The 23377-nt window shown below is 37.0% G+C and overlaps 1 protein-coding gene across 7 annotated transcripts in view; it reads left to right on the top strand.

The window, feature by feature from the left end:
• LOC109546617 (CUGBP Elav-like family member 1-A) overlaps nucleotides 1–23377 on the top strand; it is a 208588-nt gene that overhangs the window by 59562 nt on the left and 125649 nt on the right. For 3 of the 7 annotated variants that reach the window (XM_019917629.2, XM_019917626.2, XM_019917624.2), the window contains one exon: nucleotides 275–577. The exons of 3 other annotated variants lie outside the window; for them this stretch is intronic. In XM_019917629.2, coding sequence (XP_019773188.1) covers nucleotides 429–577 — 149 coding nt within the window. In that variant the 5' untranslated portion in view covers nucleotides 275–428. Of the gene's footprint in view, nucleotides 1–258; nucleotides 578–23377 lie in introns of all 7 variants that reach the window. One more of the 7 variants, XM_019917625.2, reaches the window with a different exon arrangement.

Here is a 23377-nt window from a genome sequence, read left to right as displayed (position 1 = left end):
TTTTTTTTATTAACAATTAAAAGCGTTTAAAAGATACAATTTACTGATCCAGGCATTTCTTTCAAAGAAATTACAGCTGAATTTTGAATGAATTTAGACATTACACCTGGGACTCATTGACTGTATTAATTTCAGTTGATGAAATCTCAAAAAGCAATAGAGACAGCGCTTCGTATCGCACCGGGTAGAAAGTCGTATTTCCTGCACATCCTTATCGAGTGTGCAAAAACCGGGTTCAAAGCGTCCACTTGCCAGCAGGAAATTCTTGTTTCAGCCTCGGTGGTGGTAAACACATTTGAAAAGATCAACATTGAATCGCGTCATGTATCGCTGATAACACAGGTGGATTTATCTTATCTGAGCCAGAGAAGTTTTCGTGTCGGCCTACAGGTGTGATAAAGCAGTAACGTGAGTGAACTTCGTCGAGTATGTTGCACTCGTTGGACACTTTGGCTGGAAAACTGTCTCCAGGCGGGTCCTGTGCCCAAGCGAGTCCCCAAACCAGTTTGCTGGATTCGAACGCCAATCGCGTCCATCCCTATTTGAAACAAACCGCCGCTGGAAGTAGCTCGACAAGGTAGGCTTATTATGGACCTGTTTAAAGCGTCCGATCCCCGATCTGAGCTATTCTGGCTAAATCGGTGCTGACATTTTTTGGTCGATGAATCAGCATTTAGGTGCTGCGCAGCCCAATTAGGCAGACGGCATTATTATTCCAAAGGGAAAATTATTATCGTTAATGCAAACTCAGCGCTGCCTCCACTAAATAACATCGTTACGCAAGTTTACATTTTGGTAAGATAATAACTAAATTCAAGTGGAATCAGTACGGCAAAGCATTTGAATTATGGGCCATCCTCGTTACTAAGTTTGAACACTGCACAGAATAGTTAAGGATTAGAATGGATTGTCTCGCGTTGAGAGAAAAGGACTTGGCAATTTCCAGTAACCAGCCAAGTTTTATGTATGTGCCCTCAATACGAGATTCGCTTAATTTTTGTTCGACTTTTTTTAGATAATCGGCCATTGACTTATAAAGTTTGCCTAAGATAAAAATTAAACGAAAAATTCGTCCAAAAGTCCCCACTTTTGCCAGCTATTACTGTCAAGGTCCAACTTTCGTTTGCCTGAAGCCTATTGTTGATAAACAAATTTGGTTTATTTTGCATGTTTATACAAACACATTCAGGTTTAAAATAGGTTGAAATGAAACTTGGTGGGCCTATTTTCACTTTGTATAGTAGTCCGGAATTCCTGACTGTATCCAATGCCTGTCGCAAATCTCATAATACATCAGTTGGTTTTTCTGCTCCAAACTGATGGTTTTCATCCGATAGTTTTTTGCTTTGTATCGTACACTTGATTGTGTTCAAGACATTAATAGATGGACGAAGGTAGTCATTCATAAATCCCGACTTGTTTGGGAGCATGATAGATTTTTATCGATCGGCGATTTATCAATGAAATGGATAAAGGTACTTACAAAGTAGGGCAGATCGATTTATTTACAAACATTAGAGTTAATCCGAGAACACACTCGCCTGTTTGCTAACCAAATTTTTGAGCATTTAGGTCATCATCATGACTTCGCATGTAAGAAGGTATATTTGACAGAATTTACGCCGCTGGCTACTATTTATTTAATGTATAAGAGGGACAATTTTTCAGTTGTGTTATCAGGTATTATCTGAAAAAATCACCAAAGGTTGGTGTATTTACGAGTCCATCGAGTCCATTTTCCTTTACTATAATGTTACCATAAAATATTCTTCTGAATCTCTTCTTTCGGTGCTATCGATTAAACTCGCTTACACCGTGCAAGACAATATTAAAAGCTGATTTTCTCTAAAATCGCGCATTTTAGAGAAGTCTGACAAGTAACCTTTTTTTACGTAGTTTTGATCACTATTTTATTTTTTGAAACCACATACTTACAACAAAAAGCGGAAATCAAATCAAGGTGATTTGAAGGATTGTAGGAAATAATTAGGATTGAGGAAAAAATGTAAATTTATAAACAATAATTCCAACGATCATGTTCCAAATTTTAAAACCATCGGACACCCATATTCAAAATCTAACTTTAGCACTCGATAGATCCGTGATTATTGAATTTTCGAAAAAGTCTTACGGAAACTTGTCACACTCAGTTTTGCTGTAGATTCGCCTCGTTAAGTGTTGGTCCTATGATTTTCGGACATTCAGTATTTCCGATTGATTATCAGGCGGGCAAAACAGACCTCAATTCATAGAAAAATGCAAACAAATTCATGTAATTCGTCTGTTTAACCTGAGATTGTATCAAACGCTTGAAGTATGTCGGATAATACAACAGGTTGTTTTGCTGGTTTTCCTTACTGCATACCGAAACTTCAAAATGTATATTGATGTTTTGAAATTCTTGTTCATTCAAGTTTATGTCTATTTTGCCACTTGCTTCTAGCGATTTTGACGTGGTTTTGCATTCAAGAACACAACGAGAATTAGTATTAGGGTTTTCAACAATGTTTTTAAATACAGGAAAATAATATTGAGTGCAAATATTTCATAATTTTTTCAATGCAGGCAAATTTGTGGAATTTTAAAAAAGTTCCGGAAAGAGTGCGTTCCTCATCCGTTTTCTGAATCTTCCTACCGATTAAAATGAGTCTGAATATTTTCTCAATATAAATTTCACTTTTGATGCGATGATCCACTGGTGCAGCTCATCGATCTTCTTAATTCGTTGTTTATATTTTTTCTTCTTCCAACTTTGTCAGGTTCGTGTCTTTCCTACATCCGCTTCATATTYACAAACTCCAAAATTTGCTACTTGACAGGTTGTTTCGAAGAATTTTTTTTGTCGATTTATTCTTCAGGCAAAGACCGAATATCCRAAAATCATAAARRAATTGCTCYTCACCCACSAATCTYGWTTTCCAAGATCCAATATTAGTATCTACAGTTTATAGCAAAATGCAGAAGCGGAACAAAATTATCAAATTAATTGCCAAAATTATKCCAAATTTAATAAATTGGCTGGTGATAGTGATACTCTTYTGTAATTTCGTTGGTTGAAGAAGAATTTAGTACTTCACTTGWCATCGATCTATTTTGGGCCTRTTCGGTTTTCCTYGCCTGAAAATTACGAATTTTGACCGCGCTTTTATTGATTTGGATAAARAGCGAGCGTATTTTATRTCTGTYTAAATAASCAAACCCATGAGGTTGACACCTRAACATTTTGGTTTTSAGCGGAAATTTAATGGATATTTCARCCAGTTRACCACTAATASGTTCGTTTCTTCTTCATTGATAAATGTGGAAGTTTTAYGTCTTATCGGCCCGTCTGCTATATTCAGCAAATTCTCCTTTTTCTTCRAATAAAATTTAGTTAGTTTTCAAGGTATTTAACTGATTTTTTGGTTGAGTTTCTTATAGGATCCATTTAAATCTGAGCAACAACTTTTTAAAACAGACACGGAGGATTCAAAGCAACTGAACTGGGGCGAAACTTGCCAAAATGTTCAGTGTTGTTTGTGTGTAATTAATGCTGATCCAGTGTGAAATAAACAAGTCAAAATATTGCCTTATAAACGGCACATTGTGGTTGCTTAGAGTGTTAAACTGCCTAAATTATAGAGTTGCTGAGCGTAAGCTGAGGCAGCAACCGATTCTCTAAAATTTACAGCGCCGTTAAGCTGTCGTAAATTCCCTGAGCATTTTAAAAATAATTCTTGTGCAGCTTATTATCCGGTTATTTTACATTAGGGAGCAGGCAGGTAAAACTGGCTGCGTAAAAATAACCCGATGTGACGTGGCGAGGAAGAGGAGGAGGAGGAGGACGGGCATCCCACCACAAAACAATTTTGTTTAAAATCACGTCCATTTTTAGTGTCCATGTTCGCGATTTAAGCCTGACATCCGGAACAAATCTCTTTAATCCCCTGTCAGAGTTCCCCATCATATATCAGCGGTCTTTCGTTTCCAAATGCACATGGAAACGATAAGTCACGTTCCCATGTTTGCTCTGGTCGTTAGCCACGCATCAGATGGGAGCAGTCGAACAGAGTCTATGGTTTCTTCCAAATGGAAAATCCATAAAATAAAATAAATATACACAGCACGTTCGCAAAGATGCGATTCTTTCGATATTATGGGTTGAGCGGCGTGACCTGCTGGCCGAGTCGTTTCGGGCTCATCCAGATTTCAATTAAATCCATGAAAACTGGTGCATTCAGGATCCTGATGCAGTCGCAATAAGGCAAGAACTTCTGAATGGTGTTTCTGGAAGTTCCAAATTCGCAGATTATACATAGTTGAGACCGAAAGAGGATCGTGAGTTTATGAGTGGAAAATATGGGTTGCGGGAATTAAGTGGAAATTATTATAGAAGTTCTGTGGATGAGAGCCGGATCGCTAAGCCGAACAATGGCTGGAGTTTTGTGGCCGCGAGTGTAAATGATCAAAGGCTGACTTTTAAAAGGTCTTTCGCAAACTTTGCTCACACGTTTGCCGAGTCGAATGCCGCACCTTTCAACTAAATTGAATAAATCACTGCTAGGGCCAGTGAATAAAAGTCAGTGACTTAAATGAGCCATTATTCACTTTTGCATAAAAATCGGGCGTGCTTTGCACCTCAATTTCCAAATCGTCCCCCCAAAAAAGAGTGTCGGCCATGTCCGAAATTAATTCTCCCCCTTTTCGAAATTAACGGCACCGAAGTCCTCTCGACGCGTTTGAAAATTCATTACACGCACAATCTGATAGCTGGCCTAAAGCCGAGTCTTTTTGCAACAGGATGCCCCATCAACGATTTGTCTTTGCGTGCCAGCCTGTATATTTAGATCCAGACATTCGGATCGTTCAAGTTGTTTTGGAATCGTTAACCATCGAAAATAAAATATCGGCAGCCATCTATCCAGATATATCCGTGCCAATCTGGCATTCTAATTGCGTTGATGGCGATCTCACAAAGCATTCTCGTACTCTGCTGGTTCACAATCATTGCTGGCTTCAAAAACATACGATTTTCGCTTCAAATCCTATTGAAGTTTCTAGGTCTTTTTGACTAGTCCAAGGAGTTTTTAAAGAAGTTGTCCATTTGAAAGTACTTTCAATGCAAAGCATGTCTTAATTTCAAAGTCGCATCAAAAGTGAGTCTTTGGTCAAAGAGAAAAGTTCTTAGCTGAACTTGTTGGTTTGCGCGAGTTTATTGGGAAAAGTTGATATTCAATTGGAAAGTATTATCGTGTATTTTGCAATGGGTAAAATCGAGTGAACAGGAGCAAATTCGAAGTCCAAACGTCCGCACGACTCCGAGTGTGTTTTATTTTATTTAATTATAACGCCGCAAAATTAGTTGGAAGCTGGATTTTTCGACATCGAATAGTTTAAAGCTGCAAAATGCAACTTTATATATTTGAAGTTTTCCTTCCTTTCCTATTCTCTGTTTAAAAATTTTCGATCAAAAATCTAAATTTTCCAAGCGTGTTCCCATGACTTCCCAATGCTCGCACATTTTTGGGTTAATAATGTGGAAGATATCGTGGGTCAAAAAGCGGTCAAAGTCTGCTTAAAATGTTGATTATTTCGGATCTGAAGCCTCTAACGTGTTTTTCAATTATATCGTTGCATCCTCCACTTCACATAGATGAATATGATGTAGAATTTCAGGAATTTTAAGAGAATTTATATTTATCGAAAAATCGACCTCCACCCGTTATGGAATTTTCCGCTAAAAATAACAATTTCATATACATGTTTTTTGGGCTCAATTGATTGCTTTCATCCGAAGAAGCTCTCCAATATACATATGAAAAGTGTTTGGGTCCATAATCAGGAAGAAATCGTAGATCAGAAATTGTGATCTATCAAAAACTTCTTAAAGTGAACCAAAAATGTTAATTATTTCGCATCTGAAGTTTCTACTGTGTTTTTCAAAGATCTCGTTGCATTCTCCACTTCTGTGGGATGAAGATGATGCAAAATTCCATGCGTTTTCAGAGAATTGGAATTTTTCAAAAAAATCGACTTCCACCCCTTATGATATTTTCAGTAAAAAATCAAAATTTCAGATGCGGGTTTTTTGGGCTTACTGAATTGCTTCCGTTTTAAGAAACTCTCTAATGTGCATATTAAAAGTGTTTGGGTCAATAGACAGTAAGATATGGTCGATCAAAAACCGCAACCGCCCAAAAACTGTTTAAAATAAACCAAACATTTTGATTATTTCGGATCTGAAGCTTCTGGTGTGTCTTTGAATTATCACGTTGTATCCTCCACTTCTCAAATATGAATATGATGTTGAATTTCAGCAATTTTAACCCAATTTATATTTTTCGGAAAAAAGCGACCCTGAATGAAAATTTAACATACAAATTTTTTCGGCTCAATGGATTACTTTCGTCCTAAGAAGCCCTTCAAAGTGCATATAAAAGTGTTTGGGTCCCTAGTCATGAAGATATCGGGGAACAAAACTCGCAACCCCCCACAAACTGCTTAAAATGAACCAAAAATGTTTATTGTTGTTTATTTCGGATCTGAAGCTTCTGGCGTGTTTTTCAATGATCTGGTTGCATCCTTCACTTCACGGAGTTTAATACGAAATAGAATTCCAGGAATTTTAGGAGAATTCAAAATCTTCAAAATCATAAAATGCTTGATAATCAGTAAAATATCGTCGCAAGCGTTCAAAAACGACTGAAAATGGACAAAAAACATATCCGTGTCCATTTAAGTGTGTTTTTTTAATAAGTTTTTTTCATTCCTAGCTTTCTTCTGATGAACATTACTTCTGTAGAATTCGAGGTCATTTGAAAGACTTGATTTTTTTGGAAAAATTTACCTTATGAAATAAAAGTTCAGACAAAATCACCAAAGACTTTTCCAGTTGTACTCGATTATGACCTGATTAGTAAAGTCTTACTCTTCACATTTATCTGTCTACTTCAATTCAGCTTTCAGGTCAGCTTTTTATCTAAACATGCAAATCTTTTACTTCGTTGAGTTTTTCTACCAACCGACATTTTCTCAATCATGGTGCCATTCTCTCGATCTTCTGTAAGGTAGATTGGACCTAATTTTTTTCTGAATTTATCTCCAACTTCTATTTCATCAAAACGCTGATCGATTGATTGGTGCAGGCCATCAATTATCTCACCCTCTCTTCTCTTTCTGCCTTGTTTTCACTCTGTGTTCAGTCTGAATTCGATTAATTCGTGATCATTCAGTTTGTTCTCGTTCATTTCTTCTTGGTATTACCTCTTGCTGTCCTGCCTTTGTTGTCTTGTCGCTGCCTCTTCTATTGAATTGCATAATTTACCTACTTACAATCCTAATATTCAACCCGTCTGCGACTGAAGAAACGCTTATTTCAATCATTTGTCTCGGAATTATCCAATTCGGTAATCTGCTAAAAGTGCAGTTGCTGCTGTTTCCGTTTTACGTTCATAAACTCTAAAATTTGTTTGAAGTTGCTGGTTAAAGTCGCTTGAAAAGTGAGTCTTAGATTAAGCAGGAAAGTTCTTAGTTGAACTTGTTGCCTCAAGTTAAAAATTGTCGGTTTGCGCTATTTAACGCGAAAATTTAAAGATCAATTGGGAAGTATTTTTCTATCCATTCCAGCTTATAAAATCGCCTCAAATTGACCAAGTTCTAGGAGCAATAATTCGTTGCAAAAGGTTTGTTAATTCCTGCCGACTACTTAGTCGGTAGTGTTTTATTTCMTTTTTAATAGGCAAAATTTCTCAGAGCTCGATTTTTAAACMMTCRATTTAGAAGCAACTTTAACAGTTTGTCCCGCTTTACTGATCAATTGAAGCTCAACTTCGTTGKTTGATTKTTCCATTCTCCATCAGGACCCAGGGACGGATCCACCTTTAAAGTCAGGGGAGGGGTTATGTAGAAAAAATACAGTCGTCGGTTGTCTATGAAATTAGAAAAATGATCGTCGTTTYGTGCCAGGGTGGCGCAAGATTATTGCAAAATTTCATGTTTTCCGTCCCGTTTAKCATGTTTCTCGGAAGCGAAATGAGCAAGAACGCTCGTTTTTASATGATTTCAGAGRTAACKAAGTGGCCTTTATTTGAAGTTTCTACTTTGTACATCATTCTAGAGAGAAATAAATGGCCTTTGTAGAAAGTGAACCACCGATAAGGAAATGTTGGCAGTTTTCTCAAAAAATGCTTGAATTCGAGAAGTTTTAGATTTGCGTGGTTTTTTTTTTGAGTTGCAAAATCCACTTGAACATGACGCTGCTTTTTTCGAGGTTTCTCAAGAACCATTCGAGCCAGAGAATTCGTTTTGGTATCGTTGGATAGAGAATTGAAAAGTCGATTCAGTCGTAACAACGTTAGTGAGGAAATTTGAGTAGTTTTGACCCAGAAAGCGAAATTTGAATATCACACACTTAAGTGCAAGATTATGCCAAAATGTCATGTTTTCCGTCCCGTTTTTGCTCATTTCTCGGAGGTAAAATGAGCAAGAACGCTCATTTGTACATCATTCTAGAGAGAAATACATGGTCTTTTTAGAAAGTGAACCATCGATAAGGAAATGTTGGCAGTTTTCTCAAAAAATCTTTGAATTCAAGAAGTTTTAGATTTGCGTGTTTTATTTTTGTTGCAAAATTMACTTGAACATGACGCTGCTTTTTTCGAGGTTTCTCAAGAACCATTCGAGCCAGAGAATTCGTTTTGRCACCGTTGGATAGAGAATTGAATGGGGATCATGGGGGTCATAACCCCCCCCCCTGGATCCGCGCTTCTCAGGAYCAATGTGAAGATTCTSTTTAAGAAGCTGACATCGATCGGCGCTCAACTTTGAATTCGCGAACRTTTTAAGGTTACCATTATGAACTTAAGAGCTTTTAAAGGGGGAGGCCAGACTAAAYGTCCCTTTMATTAGGGATGTTAATGGCCTAGAAAGGACTTGTTTGGATGTCTCCAATTAAGGTGAAGAACAAAATACGCCTGTATAATTCGATTTTCTACTTGAGAGACACAAATTTCAGATCATAAGAGGCCCCCATTTATTTTGTTTGCGACAACTAATTGAACCTAATGGGTCTGGGCAAAATAACAAGTGTAAAGACGAAAGTCATTCTGCATGTTCGAAATGGAGTGCCGACTCGCCACACGCTCACAGTGGCTGGATTGAATGACTGTTTATATCTTTTTTTTAATTAAATATATTCCCTTTTTGTTAGCGCTGATACGCTGATTGACGTGTGATGGACAGCAAATTGGCGTGGAAAATATGGGAGCACATTTTAATTGGATTTGCCGAATTGTTATTAACTGAACCGGCTAATCTATTACCGGGATTCAATTATGGATTTTCGATGCCAAAAACAATACAGTACGCAAATCAGCTTGTTTCGAGCGAAATTCAGCAACTTTTACCCAATTAGGGCGCAACCTGAGCGCCGTTTCTCTTGAATGTTCGCAGCCACTGTGCATGGTAACTTTTTCGGAACTCTTACATTCGATTTGTACAAATCCTATTTACGAAATTTCCCGGAAATTATCGTCTCGTCTCTCCATTCGTTTGCCGGATAAAACCGTTTTACACGACGAAATTTCAATGATGTAAGAAAACGAGCAATCCCGATCTGTAATGCCGTATCAAGTGCCGCGGTTTGATTAAATCAGCTTAATTTTTGCGGGGTTTATGGCCCAAAAATTCATTCAGCTTGATGGCATTAGATGGAAGTTGAAATAAAATGTTATCTAATTCTTCATATTGAACCACATTAAGTGTTTGTTGGATTGATCATGCCAGGCTATAAAACGATTTATTTCCAGCTAATTTGCAGGGAAATTGTCTAACGTCGGTTTCTGGTTAGTTGCTGAACCCTTGCCGATATTTCATAATGTGCTATAATAGAAAAATGATAAAACCGCTATCTACACTATTAAGGTTTCGGATTAGGAACCTGTTATCGAATAGATTGCCGTTGTGGACATACGGCGATAAAACAGATTAGATAATGGAACATGCTAATTAGTGGGCGGATATTCCGGCGTTCACTAAAAAAAGTCTGTGAGTCCTCCGAATGTGTTTGCCAAAAGGATCCATTGGAGACTCCTCAAACACCAAAACACCTTGAAAATCCCCAGCTATGTTCTTCTAACTCAACCAGCGTGTCGCAATCAATTGGACAGGTTGTAATTTTCGGCTTGTTTGCCTCGTTTCTGGGTTAAAACTTATCTCTGAAATTTTGATAATCCCATGTCAAACACATGACTTCGTAGCGCCGTAAAATCGTACACTCGATTGTATTATCTTATTTGCGTTAGGCTCATAGGCTGCATGGGATGGAATGTGTGAAGGTGCCCAACTTTTTTAATGGGCGGACGAAAAATTCACATCCCGTTATCCATAAATTGATTGCCACCTAATCGGTGGCCTGATTAAAAATACCCGTCCAGTTACCTGTTTGAGAGTTCAAAGGAAATTTAAAAATAAACAAACAACAATTTCGTGGACCAGATTGCGATCAACTAGCAGGAAAAAACGGATCAAGGTTGGGATCGGGCTTAAATAGACCGTCGTATGGATGGGAATATAAATATTAATAAGAAAGAGATCAAGCTTGAAACGTCTACAAAGGCATGGCTTTTTATGAGCTGCGGCAGTTTGCAGGAAAATCTGGTGAAGTTTTGCGTCTTGCTGGTTCTCAAATATTGGTGATGAAAATCAAACTTACCTTGTGGACTGTTGGTGTTTTTTCCGTGCCATTATACCTGATTAATAAAAATAATAATAATAATTAAATGAAAGTGTTACAGCATTATCCCTATACAGAAGCCTAAATTTATTTATAAAACACAACAAGAAAATCCAGACAGAACGGTGGAGCTGGGAAGACCAACAAACAATCAGAAAACCTACAAGCTGAAGCCTTTTCCAACTTTTTCAAACTGTTCTAAACATTTTGCCTAAACAGTTGTTTTAAATGCCAGGGTATGAGGTGAATCGTGCCTTCGCATTTTTTGGGCAGAATCGCATTAGAAACGAATATATTTGTGAATTTTTCGGGCACAACTGAACGAAGCGCAAATTTAGAATGTTTTTTTTGGCGTCTAAATCAGTGTCGTGCCCTTAGGGCTCGGCACAACAATCGCATTGGACTTTAATGTTTTTGCGCGCACAACACTGATTTGGGGGCACAAACTGAACAAAGCGCAAATTTAGATCGTTTTTTTTGTCTCCAAATCAGTGTCGTGCCCGAAGGGCTCGGTACCACAATCGCATTGCAGCTGATGTATTTATTGTACCAAAACGTATAAAAAGTTCTAATACATACGGGCTCTGAAGGCCATCATTACATTATCAAAAACGGAAACATTCCTTAACATATTCAAAACTGCTTGAGTTATTTTATCTAAAAGTTGCAGATGTGAATAGCTATTGAGTCGCCATGTTTTTATGGTTCGAACCATTTTTTGGTCCAACAGTGGCGCGCCTACCCACGTGATATTCAAAGTTTTTGACGAAAAAAATGGTGCGCCACTGATTTATTAAAAAATTAGTTCGACGCTTTCATTGTTTGTTCAATTCCAAGCAAAAAATCGCTTATAATTTTCTTTGGTACAATTTACCCTGTTCGAGTAAAAGAATAAAAACTGGATTAATGCACTATCATGTAACGTAAAGTAGTACTTTACAATTTTTCGGTGACATGAGTGATTTTTGAATACAATTCATGGCTTTCGGCCCAAAACTCTTCTCAAAATGCAAATGTCTGATGCGATGGTCTAATTTTAATCTGTGAGACTTTAAGGGCAAAAGTGTCGCTTAGCGAAGGTAGAGGCTTCTAAAAATACACTCCCTCAACGAGTATTTACTTTTCCATTATTTCACCACGAAAGGATGACACTCGACATGCTTGTTAAGCCTTAGAAGCATATGAAACTTGCTGGTAACAGGTTTAGAAAAAATTGGTAAGAGAGATACCGGGGATGTTTCAAATCTTTGACAGGTCGAATTTTTTTAGCAGAAAACTTTGAGGTATATTTCGACACATTTCCTGTAACTGCATAGTTTTAGGGTAGAAAAATGTGAGAGGATTTTTGAAAAAGCCAACAGTTTTCGAGTAGTTTCAAATTTCCCGCACATGTGCATGCCCAAATCGACCGACTTTTCCAATGCGTTTTATTATGCTCAACTTTCAATGTTTTGGGTCAGCGACGTTTGGATCTCATTCATTTGTTGGTAGAAAAAGGCCTATTTTTTTCCAAACGTAGAATATTTATTTAAAATCTGGCCGACTTAAGCCATAACTTTATTGAAAACAACGGTCAACTTCATCATGCACAAGTATTAGAAAATTTTAATTTCTCGAAAACTTTCGAGTTTTTTTAAAATGCTGAAGACGCTTTTTTTATTAGAAATCCCTGTAGCTTCAGGAAAAGCTTCCGATATTTTGTCAAAGTTACCTTATAAAAAGATTCGACCTATTAAAGGCGTTTGCCTGTTTGTGAAGGCGGTCGGTATCTCTGTTAGCAAGTTTTTCTAAATGTTGTTTCTTAAGGGTAATGTGTATATAAAGTTTTATAATTTCATCTGTTGTCGTTAAGAAATTAAACAAAAATACAGTATTGTAACATAAACTTGTTGAGTATACGCCTCTTAAAGAGCGGCTAACTCTTCTCAAGGACTGGCAGATTAAAATTGGACCATTTTCTAGACGTTTGAGTCTATAATAAGAAATAAATTATCCGTTTTAGATCGTTACTCTTTAAAAATCGGGCAACATTTTCGATTATATTTTAACAAGCCCGCTGCCTTCCTTCGATTAGTTCTATAAATCGTCTTTTTGCAGCTTGTTTCTTCAGAAGAAACCCAATAGAGCGTTCTTTTCTCAATTTGTTTCCCAATTGCTTACGATTAAAACAGTATAAAAATTGAGGTATTTGTAACGATTTGATGTTTTGGAATAAAAATCAAGTTCTGGGAATATCGTGCTACTGTCTAAACTTTTATCGGTTTCAGCTAACAAGAGAAAAAACCGAACTTTTGCCATCACGAGCATTAGCTGATCAGTTGAAACATGCCATGTAAACACACTCGGATATTTAATATGTGCATAATAAATGAATATGTGAATATTTTTAATTACAACCATTGCTGATACACACTTTGATTAGTCGATCGCTGTCGACAAACAAAACCATCTGTAGTCGGCTGAACATGAAATAATGCCCATGCTAAGGCAAACATTAATAAAAGCGGTAGGCAAACAGCAAATCCCATATCATGGGGAAAAAAACTGGGAATCGATATGAGTTTCATTTGTCTGTTCTATATCGAAGTTAATGCCGCAATTTGTTAACAAAGTAGTCCGAGTCGGGTGCTTAGTACTTTCCTCACGCACGCTCGATTGCTCATTACATGATGCCTAATCACTTCGAAATTGCAAACTGGAACTTCTATTGACCATTTAAACCAGGTAGCAAAGTTGGTTCGTTTAAATACAAAGCTCACCTACTGTGCGATTAAATTTTAGAGCATCGGCGCTCCGAACTTGTCGATAATTTCACCTGACTGTGCCCGAAAACTTTAATCCTGGATATTCATCAAAGTTACTGACTGGGATTTTAGCAGCTCTCCGTTCAATTTCCTCAAGTTATTTAGTTTCTTACTGTGTATTTACTTATTAACCCCAGCTTTCTGCGTAGACATGCGCCTCTCTGAGGCGACCATGTGCCTGTTTTTTCTTCTGAATATTGACCGTAATTTCTTTTTTGTTTCAGGTAAGCACGGCTTCAATGTAGATGGCAAAACTTTGCTAAATAGGTAAGCGCAAACTTTCCAATTTGTTAATGTAGCACTTTGCACGTGATAGTTGGAATAAATTCCGGTTCAAAGAGGCACATTCCGAAATGTTGTTGATGCTTTGACATCCTTTCGGGGGCACTTTCTGGTATTATTTTAACACGTTTTTCGCATTTTCTTAATCAAATTTCCAAATAAACTCGCTCTCCGCTGAAAGCAGCCCCCCCCCCCATCGGTGGAGAGCGATGTCGAAAACTTTGTAAGAGATCTTAAATATGCACGACAAGATGAGGTTTGCCAGAAAATTAAATCAAAACTTAAAGTGTCTAAGTTATTCCGGCCTGGCTGAATATGCAATGTCAACAAATTTAAATAAGCAGAAAATAAAATGTTGAAGCAACTCTTGGGAAGCGCGAAAATTCTATAAATAATAATCTAGATATGCCATATTTTGTCTGAGTGAACCATTCAAGAGCGTCATTTGTTAGCAGGTGTCGGTTTTTGTTGTCGTTTTTCCGCTTGGACCTGAGTAAACGGTCTTTTGTTTATTAACTCTTCACTTTGGCCGGTTTTGGTTGGACATCTGGAAAAATACACAAAAAACTCCGCATTTACTGTTGTTTTTACTGGCCAAGTCCCGGTTTCCTGCAAAAGGAAAGGGCACAAGGATTTAAAACCCTGCTGACCAAGGCAATTAATTAAAAATATGGGCCTTAAAGAAACCTGCTTCCGGCCACAATGGACCTGATTTGCATTTTTATTCAATATTCGAAAGGCCCTACTAAATTCAGCTGTTATCTATGAAACTATTTTACGATAATTTACTCAATCTGGGGGTCCGTTGGGCATAGAGAACACAGTTTTGGCCATAAGATACTTGCTGAAAGAGACCTTAGATCAGCTATGAAATAATTGTGAATTTCTGGGAAATGTGAGTCTTGATGATGAAATCCGGAGCAGAAAAGATAAAGATTTGAAAAATGGCCGTTTTGAGAGTAAATTGGAGTCAACTTTTTCGTCTGCTCCTATGCTATTCAGTTATCATAAATTTTAGGTTTTAGTTAGAAACTGCTTCGTCAGTTTTTTCTTCCATCAGTAAATCTTCCAGGGGTTTTTATTTTTTAACTGTGCATTTTAGCACAAAAACTGACACGAACTTTTTTATTCCCAGCTGCATTTGAATCTAGAAAACGAATTTTAATTCCTGGAAAACCATTGGCGTGCACGGTTTTTCTCTCTGGAAATCTCAATTGCAAAAATTGCGTCAATTTTATCGGATAATTCGAAGATTTTCCCTTTTTAAATGACAAACTGTCCACATTAGCAAACAAACTCAACACAGATTTTCCATTGCTAACTGAATGTGAAATCGAACTGTACTCTTTGTTTGCAAAAAAACCATTGGCGTGCACCGTTTTATTTCTCGGACAATTTAACCAATTTCATTTCTTAAATCAGAAACTGTGAGCTCTAGCAAAAAAAAGCAAAAGAGCTTTTTTGTTCCCAACTGAATGCGAAATTCGGGCGTGTTTTTTTTTTGTAGAAAAACCATCGGCTTGCACCGTTTTTTCGTGTGGAAATTGTGAAGTGTTAGATAAGGCGTTAATTTTCTCGGACAATTCAACCAATTTTATTTTTTAAATCAGAAACTGTGCTTTTCAGCAAAAAAACGCTGAAAAGCTTTTTTCCTCACAACTGACTGTGAAATTCGAGCGTGTTTTTTTGTAGAAAAACCATGGGCGTGCACTGTTTTTTCCGTGTGGAAATAGTCAAATATTAAATAAAGCCTTAATTTTCTCGGACAATTCAACCAATTTCATTTTTTGAATCGGAAACTGTGCGCTCTAGCAGAAAGAACCAAAAGAGCTTTTTTGTTCCCAACTGAATGCGAAATTCGAGAGTGTGTTTTTGTAGAAAAACCATCGGCTTGCACCGTTTTTTCGTGTGGAAATTGTCAAGTGTTAGATAAGGCGTTAATTTTCTCGGACAATTCAACCAATTTCATTTTTTAAATCAGAAACTGTGCTTTTCAGCAAAAAAACGCTAAAAAGCTTTTTTGCTCACAACTGACAGTGAAATTCGAGCTTGTTTTTTTGTAGAATTAATCATTGGCGTGCACCGTTTTTTCGTATGGAAATAGTCAATTATTAGATAAAGCCTTAATTTTCTCGGACAATTCAACCGATTTCGTTTTTTGAATCAGAAACTGTGCCCTCCAGCAAAAAAAACCAAAAGAGCTTTTTTGTTCCCAACTGAATGCGAAATTCGAGAGCGTTTTTTTTGTAGAAAAACCATCGGCTTGCACCGTTTTTTCGTATGGAAATTGTCAAGTGTTAGATAAGGCGTTAATTTTCTCGGACAATTCAACCAATTTCATTTTTTAAATCAGAAACTGTGCTTCTCAGCAAAAAAACGCTAAAACGATTTTTTGCTCACAACTGACTGTGAAATTTGAGCGTGTTTTTTTATAGAAAAACCATTGGCGTGCACTGTTTTTTCCGTGTGGAAATAGTCAAATATTAGATAAAGCCTTAATTTTCTCGGACAATTCAACCAATTTCATTTTTTGAATCAGAAACTGTGCGCTCTAGCAAAAAGAACCGAAAAAAGCTTTTTTGTTCCCAACTGAATGCGAAATTTGAGTGTAATTTTTATTTGCACTAAAACCATTGGCGTGCTGCGTTTTTCCGTGTGGAAATCGCCAAATGTTAGAAAAAGTGTTAATATTCTCGGACAATCCAACGGTCTTCATTTTCTGAATCAGAAATTTTTGCAGAAAAACCATTGGCGTGCACCGTTTTTCCGTCTGGAAATTGTCCAATATTTGATAAAGCGTTAATTTTGGTTTGGACAATCCAGCAGTTTTCATTTTTTCAATCAGAAACTGTGCATTTTAGCAATAAAACGCAACATAAGTGTTTCGTTATCAACTGCATGCAGAATTCGGAAAAAATATTAAGTATAGCGCTAATTTTATCGGACAATTTAACGGTTTTAATTTTTTGAATCAGAAGCTGTGCATTTTAATGAGAAAACCGGAAATAATGTTTTCCTTCTCAAGTACATATATGTAAAAGTGGAAAATAAAGTCTGTTCCAAAAAAGGTCACTGGCGTGAACATTTTCCTGCATATTGTGTTATTTTTTCGGATAATCCAACGGTTTTCCTTTCGTTAACAAAACACGGTGCAGGTAAGCAAAAAACCTCAAAAAGCAGAAAAGAGTATCAATTTGAAACCCATTTTTTACAACCGTTAGAAATAGGTATCTCGGTTTTCTTGAGAGCAAAAGTTTATGTTGGGACAAAGAAGGAGTTTCTTTTTGAAATAGTGTCGAAGTGTGGTTCTTATCTAAGGAGCCCTTTCAGCGGACAATTGCCATAACTCTGGATGGTTTCGGGAACACATTCCGCGCTCGTCCATAAATTCTGGACACAATCTTGGACCGGTTACACTGGGGCCCAATAAATAAGCGACGATAATGCCACAGCACTTATGCACGCCATTCTGGCAATAAAACGGTGCATCGCAGCTTCAAAACGTCTCTCTGTGTGTTGCGGCCACTACGACCTTCTGACACAATAATGTAGTTGCTTGCTAAAGTTTCCCGAAGTAATTGCGACTGCCGAGTGCACAATGAGGTTCATATATCTTAAGAAATTGCCGTGGTTCCTAATTGATGCTGGAACTAGTGCATGGCTTATAGGGCGAATTTCCCAATAGGAAAAAGCGGAAAAAGCAGCCGGAAAGATGGATGTAGTGAAAACGTGCCAAAGTTGCCGAAAGCATTGCTCCATTATCGGAGGATCAGGCTCGCTTCGTCTATGGGTTTTTAATTAGACAAACACGAGAAGCGCCGAAAAATGGAAAACACTAAAAGTGACTGCTTGCGGCTACATCCCGAGTAAACACCACCTGGTTTGTTCGACTAAGCCAAATATAAAAGCAACAGAGCTTAGGCAAGACGATGTGTTTATCTTGAGCAACCGCCAAAGTTAGACGGGGGGGCGCACCGAAACTGAATTTCTGATGGGATTTTGAGGATGATCGAAAATTTATCTCAAACTAATTTGACACGGAACATGTGACTCGCTTTAACAGCGAAATGTATTACGTTATGGGTGGTAAATTTTATTTTCTCCTTTTTTTCCACCGCACTAGTGATTGATCTTCGGCTGGATGGGGGATGGAATGAAGCCTGTGGCAGGATTCTCCCTCGACAATACTGTTAGATTTTTCAAATATTTGCTGCTTTCGCACTAATTACAACTGAACTAAGTCAATTTATCCGGTGGAGGCTTTCTATGGAATAAATTCCCTATGAGGAAGTGGAGTGTGAAAGTGCACTGAAGAGTAATATGGCCATTTTTACTTAAACAGCCTCTAACTGGACAAGCGTTTCTAGAATTTCTTCAGCTTGATGATTACTCCATCATCGATGTCTTTATTCCAAACCCATTAGAGCCAGACTCTCTGGACAAAGAACTGATTTTCCAGTAAGATGGTGCTTTGCCATACTTTACGTACATTTTTAGATGAAATCGTTGGATGAAAAGGGGAGGATCTATCGAATGTCCCGATAGATTTTTTGTGGGACAGCGTCAAATCGAAAATATTCACATTTACATATTCTTTTTAGACATTTCTTCTGGAACTCACGGTTTATCCTTAACATTTTAACACAGTTAAATTATCCACTCTGTATACCTATGCTCGAAAATTGTTCAATAAAATGCCTGAGAAATTGCCGATTTTTCCCATACCCGAAAGGATTTTTTTCTCTTGGCCCAAAGTTGACTTTTCTGGTGATTTAATGGGGTTAGTCGTCGAGCAGCCATCAATACACAGCTTTATTGCCTAATAAAAATGAACTATTCCCTTTTGTCTACAATATTTCTGCTTTAAAACGCCAGACTCGACCATAAGGATTAAGTTATGGCTACAATTGAGCAAAAGCCATTATCGTGATATAAACGGTCTAACCAATGTTTTCCCTTATAATCCATGCTCTAGAAACTATCACATTTGTCTCCTTGTGCTTCCATTGGAGTTTTTTCTTTTTTTTAATGGCGATTATTTATTATTGCTTTTATGTTTTTCTTATATGGTGCCTATTTATGTTCTTGAACGGTTTACTTACCGTGTGTCTTTCGTTGGGTTATTTAGTGTTGAAAGACGATCCTGGGTCTTAGATTTTTCGTGAAATTTCTGTAATGAAGAACATTTTTGTAAGTGTGCCTCATGGTCAAATATGGAAAGTTGAAAAATTTGAAGCTTTGAGAAACCTGTTTGTAAAATAATCAACAAAAACTTGAAAATTTTGTTAAAATTACAGCACAATTGTGATTTTTGTTGCTTTGATAAGGCAACCTAAATAATGAACGCGTTCACTATGCAGCACTCTCCCGACTAAAAATTGCTTTCTTCAGATTGAAAGCAAGCAAAAACATCAATTTCTCAGAAGATGTAGAAAACACTATAGCGAGAAAGACTTGAGAAACTTATTCAAGTTGCTAGCGATTATAATTTTATAGAAGTTCGTAAAAGTGCCTCTTAAAATGAAAATGTCCTTTCAAGTTGTGTTCTCTGTTCTAAAAATTCCCTGCTTCTAATCTGGTCGCAGTAGAAACTTGAAACCTTCGAAGTTTATAGAAAGCGCTTGAGTCTCAAAACTTCGTTCAAATTACATCGCAATTGGAGTTCTGACGATTTTGGAAACGCAAGTGAAAGAATGAACGATTTTACGCAAGTGCACGCTTTTTTCTAACCGATTTTAACTTCTGACCGAAAACAAGAAAACACCTGAAATTATTTGACTTTATCAAAGACACTCGAAAACAAAAATTCGGAAAATTTTATCGAAAGCGCAAGCGATTCTAAGTGTTGGAGACTTGGTAAATGTGCGCCTAAAATGGACAATTTTCTTCAAGTACCCTCTCTGATTCAAAAGATCGTCACTTCTATTGTAGGAAACTTTCAGAGTGTATAAGAAATGCTTCAGTCTGAGCAGTCTGAAAATTTGGTTGAAATTGCACAACAGCTGGGATTTTTGTTGCTTTGGAAATGCAATCTAAATAATCAGCGCGTTCACTATACAGCACCTTTCCGCTAAAAAAGTGCCTTCTTCAGACTGAACGGAAGCAAAAACATCAATTTCTCAGAACAAGTAGAAAACACTATATTTAGCGAAAAACACTTGAGAAACTTATGCAAGTCAAGAGCGATTATAATTTTTTATAACGTCGCAAAAGTGCTCCTTAAAATGAAAATGTTCTTTCAAGTTGAGTTCTTCTGTTCTAAAAATGTCCGGCTTCTAATTCGGTGCCAGTAGAAGCTTAATCATAATCATAATCACAATCATAATCATTTTGGAATTTTGAGGATTTTGGAAACGCAAGTCAAATAATGAAAGCTTTTACGAGAGTGCCCTCTTTTTCCTAACAGATTTTAAAGTATGGTCGAAAACAGGGCAAACTTGACATTTTTTGACTTAATCAAAGACACTGAAAAACGAAAAAGCCCTTCACTTCTGTTGAGGATTTCTTCTTCTATTTAAACTTTCCCAGCGCATCTGATATGCGTTAACCTGAAAATTCTCCAAATTATGTTTAAATCACACGACAGTTGTGATTTTTGCTGCTTTGGAAAGGCGCTCACTAAACAGCACACTCTCTACTAAAAAGTATTACCTTCTGAATGAAAGCAAACAAAAACTTCAAATTTCCAAAACATATAGAAGACACTAGAATAAGAAACTCCTGAGAAGGTGGGTAAGTCTATCCAAATTGCAGGCGGCTACAATTTTTGAGAACTTCGCAAATGTCGACCATAAAATGAAAATTTCAAAGGTGTTTGAGTTAATTCATCAACTATTTCCGTTCAATCTGTTTTAAACATTCCTGAGTTCTAATCGAGCACCAGAAGCTACCTGAAACTTTCGCAGTGTATAGAAGGCACTTGGGCCTTCAGAGCTATAAAACTTTGTTCAAATTACACCGCAATTGGATTTTTTATAACATTGTAGGAATGGCAAGCTTTTAAAATATTTGCTCTTACCAAAACTCGTCGACTTTTCATCCAAATTATGCAATTGAGTAAAATTCTTGTGGGTTATAAAAGCAAATTTAAGGCCTGACAGAAGGCTACTAAATTTTCGAGCTATCCAACCTGCGGAATACTTAACTTATCTAGTGTTTTTTTTACTTAATAACCCGACGCTAGAGACTTTCCGCCAAAAATACCACTAGCAAGGATATTCTGAGCTATTTAGCTTAGAAAATTAAGAGCTTCTACCCTGCTCCGATTTCGTTCATTTTGCTGTGCATTCAAACATTCTCCTGCCGTCTAGATTGATATTTTTTCAGTCTGAAGGAATTATTTTTCTTCTCTTCTCCAAACCGGTGAGTAAAATTTCTTTAGGTTCTTGATTCAAATTTAAAGCCCGAAAGATCACTAAACTGGACACTCAGAAGCCTTCAAGCCACCCGACTATTACAAAATAGTAGCCATATCTATTGGAAACAAATCACTTTCCATTAGAGACTGGTAGAAATCCAGATAATAAACGGTTCCATCCAGTCGAAACACTCCATCAAAGCTCCTCAAATACTTGTTGCTTTAATCGGTGGATGTTGGTCAAATTAAACGGCAGCTTAGCCAGATTACTGGCGGAAATGTTGGACAAACAAAGTCAGTGAATTCGTTGAATGGTTCGGCCCTTTATTTGACTACAAACGTCCATTATTATCCTGTGACGTCGAGCTCTTTTTGTGCGAATCCTATAGAAGCACATATTATTGTAGGCAGGATATTAAAGTCGGTTTTTGTCCATAATGTGTTCATTTTGGGCAACTAGCTGTCTGGTTACCTTGATGAATAATGAATTTTGTCGGGGAATTTTGATTTGATTTGAAAAAATCCACGTTTCTGTTTTGTGGAGACTTGCTGGATTTTCGTTGCTCAATTTTATCAAGCTGCCGAGGAAAAGTATCAAAATAATAAAGGCCGTTAATCTGGCGAAACGATATAATAAACGTCGATATATCCTTACCTCGGTCGTATATCCAGCTAGGAAAGTTATTAAAACAATTAAGTCTTCTGTGTATCGGTTTAATCTCGGGCTAATGGAATTCTATTCAATCTTGTTGAGGCGAATTCACTTCTGTTATCTTAATTAATTAATTATTATAGCGGGGCATAAGTTTAACACCTGAATGTGCTTTCAGTTAAGTTCCATTCGCTGTTCGTACGTATTCTCTCGATTAAGCGGGTTTCTAGTGAATTAGAGTGAGCTTTTCACGTGCAAAGTGCTTTATAATTTTCCTTCATATTTTTCCTTCTGATCCTCTTTACAATACAGTGAAACTACCCAGCTAGAGCTTACGTAACACGGAATAAATTCCCCATCATATTTCGCCCTTACATTAATGGCATGTCTTATATTAAAGCCGAAAACGACAGCGATTTACGAGAGCAAATGTTGCCATAAAATTAGTTATAAATTTTAATCTATGTAAATTAAAATACACCCCTAGAAGCTAGATTAAGGGGATAAATAGCTCTGCGGAGCATTCATGTGAGTTTTGTTTAACATGGAATTGCACACTTCAGCAGCAAAAAACCATCATCAGCAAAGAAAAGTACTGAATTAATTTGTTAGTCAAAACCAATGCGGAAAGTTGGATTTTTCCATAGAGAATGACGGACACACAAATCAATCGACGATCCGAAACCTGCCAGCGGATCAAAATGAAATTTCCAGAAAACAGTAATCGACACATTTCATCGGGAGATTTATCGTGGCAACAGAAATATAAATTATTAGTCTCCGTTCATACAGACAATGAAGTTTTATCTCTCCATTAAGCCCGGTCCATTGGACATAAAATGAAAACAGTTTACCAAGTTAATTCTATTTTAGTATTATTCTGGTACGCTTTGTATATAAATCTACATTTGCTCAGCATTTCGGTTTGATATCAATTTTTGATGATGGAAATTGCATTGGAAATTACTGCCTTTGACTCGCAGATAAAGCCGACTGTTTTTTCATTTATCGATTTAATAATAACGTTTGTAATGAAATTGTTTTGTTTTGTTACATCCGATATCAAATGAGTTTTCGATCATTTCTCCTGCAACGGTTTTATTTAATATATTGGCCATAATATGCATTGGGGCTTGAAAAGCTATTTTCAACTTTTAATCCAACATATAAAACAATCGAAAGCTGGGGATTTTACCAGTTTTGCAAAGGTTTGGTTTTTCAAGAATAATTGACCGTGTTTAAAATGTAAAATTTCCTATAAATTGCTGGGTATAGAAAAGGGCCAATCAGCTTAGTGTGGTACTAATAGATCCTAGATATTAATACATATTTATCTAGCTAAATATACAGGGTGTCTGGAAAGTAGCCCTACAAACAAAGACCTCCATGTCTAGAGAATATTTTATGTAAACCAACCTAAATCCTTCCGAACTGTAATTAGTACTAATCTCAGGGGCGGATCCAGCTTTAAAGTCAGGGGGGAGGTTATGTAGAAAAAATACAGTCTTCTGTTGTCTATGAAATTAGAAAAATTATCGTCGTTTTGTGCAAGGGTGGCGTAAGATTATTGC

This window comes from Dendroctonus ponderosae, unplaced genomic scaffold (assembly GCF_020466585.1).
Source record: "Dendroctonus ponderosae isolate FM_Combo_2020 unplaced genomic scaffold, Dpon_F_20191213v2 Dpon_F_20191213_5, whole genome shotgun sequence".
Taxonomy (NCBI): domain Eukaryota; kingdom Metazoa; phylum Arthropoda; class Insecta; order Coleoptera; family Curculionidae; genus Dendroctonus; species Dendroctonus ponderosae.
Note: the sequence above shows the minus strand (reverse complement) of the source record. Positions and strands in the feature narration are given on the sequence as shown.